Genomic DNA, 2,948 nt, shown 5'->3' on the forward strand with positions numbered 1-2,948 from the left:
TTTATGAGCGAAATTGGAAGTATCACGTGATACACAACATTTTTCTCCAAGTCACCCAGGCAGCCAAAAATGCCAGAAAAGACGGCAAAAAAGACCTCGCGCAAAAGACAAAGTATGGTCGGAAAGACGGAAGTAGCGAAAAGTCCAAAAAGATAACCTGTAGTTTTACTGATGGATAAGCGCGATCGTGCTCGCGAAGATGGGGCTTGCACAGCTCGTGCCGTCCACCGTCTCGGCCTGGCCGTTCACGACGATCTCGACGTTCACCCCGATCGCTGCGACATCCGGGAACGCACGTCCCGAGGCGTTGAACAGGCCGCTGTTCGTCGAGCTAATGGAGGAGAGGTAGGACGAGACAGCAGCGGTCTGATATGACGGCGTGCCGAAGTAGTTGGAGAAGCCGCCGGAGGAGAACGATGCTGCGGTCTCTCCGCCTGACGATGAGGTGAGCTGGGTGGCACCGACGGAGGTCATGCTACCGGTCTGTTGTGACCCAGGACGACAAGAGGAGGATGCGCAGGAAACACTTACAAGGGGCATCCAGAGGGGAAAGTAGGGACGAATTCAGAGCAACTTTGGGGCTGCGAGCCGGAGACACCGCCGTCACCAGAGGCAAAGAGGATAGAGGTACCGCGGGCACCCAGTTGAGCGTAAGCATTGCAAAGGTTGCTGTTCAATATCAGTAAGTTATCATGTCAAGGTCGAGCCGAGACATAACCTACTTGGCAAGAGAACGAGAGATTTCGTTCTCGTTGCTGTCGTAGCTGGTGGTCAGAACCTGCGGCGGATTGGACTCGCCGAGGAGAAAATTAACAATGTCCAGGAAGCCGCCAAGGTCACTATCGTTGAAATTCTCACCAACAGAAATGAAGGTGACTGGCACGCCGGAGGCGACGCCAACAGTGTACTGAATATCAAGGTTCTATCGAACAGGACAAATGAGCGCGTATTCAGGAGTACACCGGACAAATACGCACCGCCTCAATGCCAGCCTCGCTGCCACTCTGCGGGTTAGAGCCGCCATCGAGGGTCTGAAGAGCAAAGGTCGCTCCCTTAAGGTCTGGCCGCGATGTATTCAAGAACGTCTGCGGAAACAGCTGTCAGTATTTCATGCTTCAGAGCATTGAACATTGCGCGCACAGTGAGATCAGCTTGGCTGGCGAATTGCTCGATGAAGCCACTGACGCCGAGCTGATTCGAGCTCTGAGTCGCCTTGGTAGCAGGAATACCGTACAGGGACTGTACACATGCAGGCGTGATCGCAGAAGTCGAGCAGGATGCCAGGGGAGCAATACCGCTGCGTTCGGGGCCAGACGGTGTCGAGACAACGGGGCGAAGGGAGATTGAGCTCGGAAACCTGCGACGCCGGTCAAAGTCATACTTGTACTGAACAGCACCATTACTTACGTGATCGTAGGGTGAACGAGGTCAATGTGTCCCGCAAGTTCGGAGGGAATCGAGTAGCTCATCGTGCGAACTGTCTGCTTGCCGGTCTCGGAGTGGGTGTGGACAGCGAAGTCGGCGTCGAACAGCTCATTCGCCTGGCTGACGGGGACGGTGATGCTGAGCCAGTCGCCGGTAGGCGAGATCGGGGTCGCATTCACGCCAGCTTGGCTGAGCCAGGCGTTGACGGCCCCGGAGGCCTGTGCAGTCGGCGCGACGACCTTCTCGACCTGCGTAGCGAGATTCAGCACCGAGGGGCATGCAGGAGAGAGATGTGCTCACCTCTTCCTTGCTGAGATGCTGGCCGTAGGACGAGCTGCCTGGCGTGCTAACGTTGTACAGCGCGTCGATGAGCCCCTTCGGGTCACTCGGCGCGAGCGCATTGCGCAGCTTCAACTGGGTGTCCGCAGGAGCTGGTCCATTGCTGATGTAACTACGAGGCGGTGCGGATATGGCCTCGTGGACCTTCATGCTGCAAGTTACGGACTTCGCGAAGACGAGCGCGAATAACGCGGACGAGACAAGGAGCCTGATCTCCATCTCGCCTGGAGAGAAAGTGGGTAAGAGAATAATGCTGCAGCCGCGCGATGATTACTGCTCGCGGAAGCTGCGTACTGAGTTTTGTTGTGTCGTGGACTCAGTGCAGAGTGTCCCAGAGCCTGCCTGTGCAGAGCGCGTAGTATGGTCCGACATGTCTCTGATCATGCGTTGCAGAGCACATGGGATAGCTCGCAACATGTCTTTGCTCTTTCGACAGCTGAAGCTGAAGCTTTAGGCGAGGAAGCCATATTGGCGACTCGTCTGGAAACTTTGATTAGAAACATTGTGAGACCAAGGTTCTACCCGTACCCAAGTCTTAGAGGATGGGCAAGGGGCTAGAATACCGACACATACCTTCCGAGGGACAACAAGCCGACGAACATTGCAGTAGAGGTGTAAACTCGCTGTTCATTGAACTGGAGCGACGGTTAGATAGAACGCGTGAAGCTCCACGAATTCGGGTACTGATGGTGCAGATAGTGGCGCAAAGTCGAAAGCGCAGCGCGGCTGCGTCCACGAAACACTCCGCTTGTACTTGGTTCGACACCAAGCCGCCACTGTCCTCTCATGCATGAAGATCAAGACTATTCACGGCCTGTGCAGTATGAAACGGACAAGGCGTGGCTCGTCCTACGCCTGAAACCGGCTGGGCCGTTTCGTTGCCCAACCAAGCTGTGGAGACGAAAGTGGGCTTTAGCCATGTAATTGTATTATTCTTTATGCCCTTGGGCACCTTGTACTAGTAGGCACGGGGCATCCGCTGACACGAAACGAATCTTTTCCTCTTTTGCGTAAATAAGGGTGCAAAAATTGTAATATTTTCGCACTAAGAGCTGAAAAGGTGGCTTTTTTTTGGCAAAGAAATAATGCTATTTGCAGCACAAAAAATCATGCTATTTTTGCGCCTTTTTGAGCATGAGAGCGGCCCAAATATCTTCAAGGTAAGAAGGTCGTGCCTAATTTCT

General features: G+C 54.2%; 1 protein-coding gene across 1 annotated transcript; it reads right to left on the reverse strand.

The window, feature by feature from the left end:
• On the reverse strand, nt 1-1,983 carry PHACADRAFT_266366 (uncharacterized protein; the record flags this gene model as incomplete). Its single annotated transcript, XM_007402958.1, is given in 10 exon segments — nt 1-17; nt 23-331; nt 358-475; nt 532-669; nt 723-922; nt 978-1,085; nt 1,141-1,357; nt 1,408-1,673; nt 1,726-1,915; nt 1,973-1,983. 9 exon segments carry the CDS (start codon nt 1,981-1,983, stop codon nt 23-25), a joined length of 1,557 nt encoding a protein of 518 aa, XP_007403020.1. The 3' UTR covers nt 1-17.
• Nucleotides 1,984-2,948: the final 965 nt, after the last annotated feature.

The sequence above is a fragment of the Phanerochaete carnosa genome (genome assembly GCF_000300595.1).
Source record: "Phanerochaete carnosa HHB-10118-sp unplaced genomic scaffold PHACAscaffold_598, whole genome shotgun sequence".
NCBI classification, from domain to species: Eukaryota; Fungi; Basidiomycota; class Agaricomycetes; order Polyporales; family Phanerochaetaceae; genus Phanerochaete; species Phanerochaete carnosa.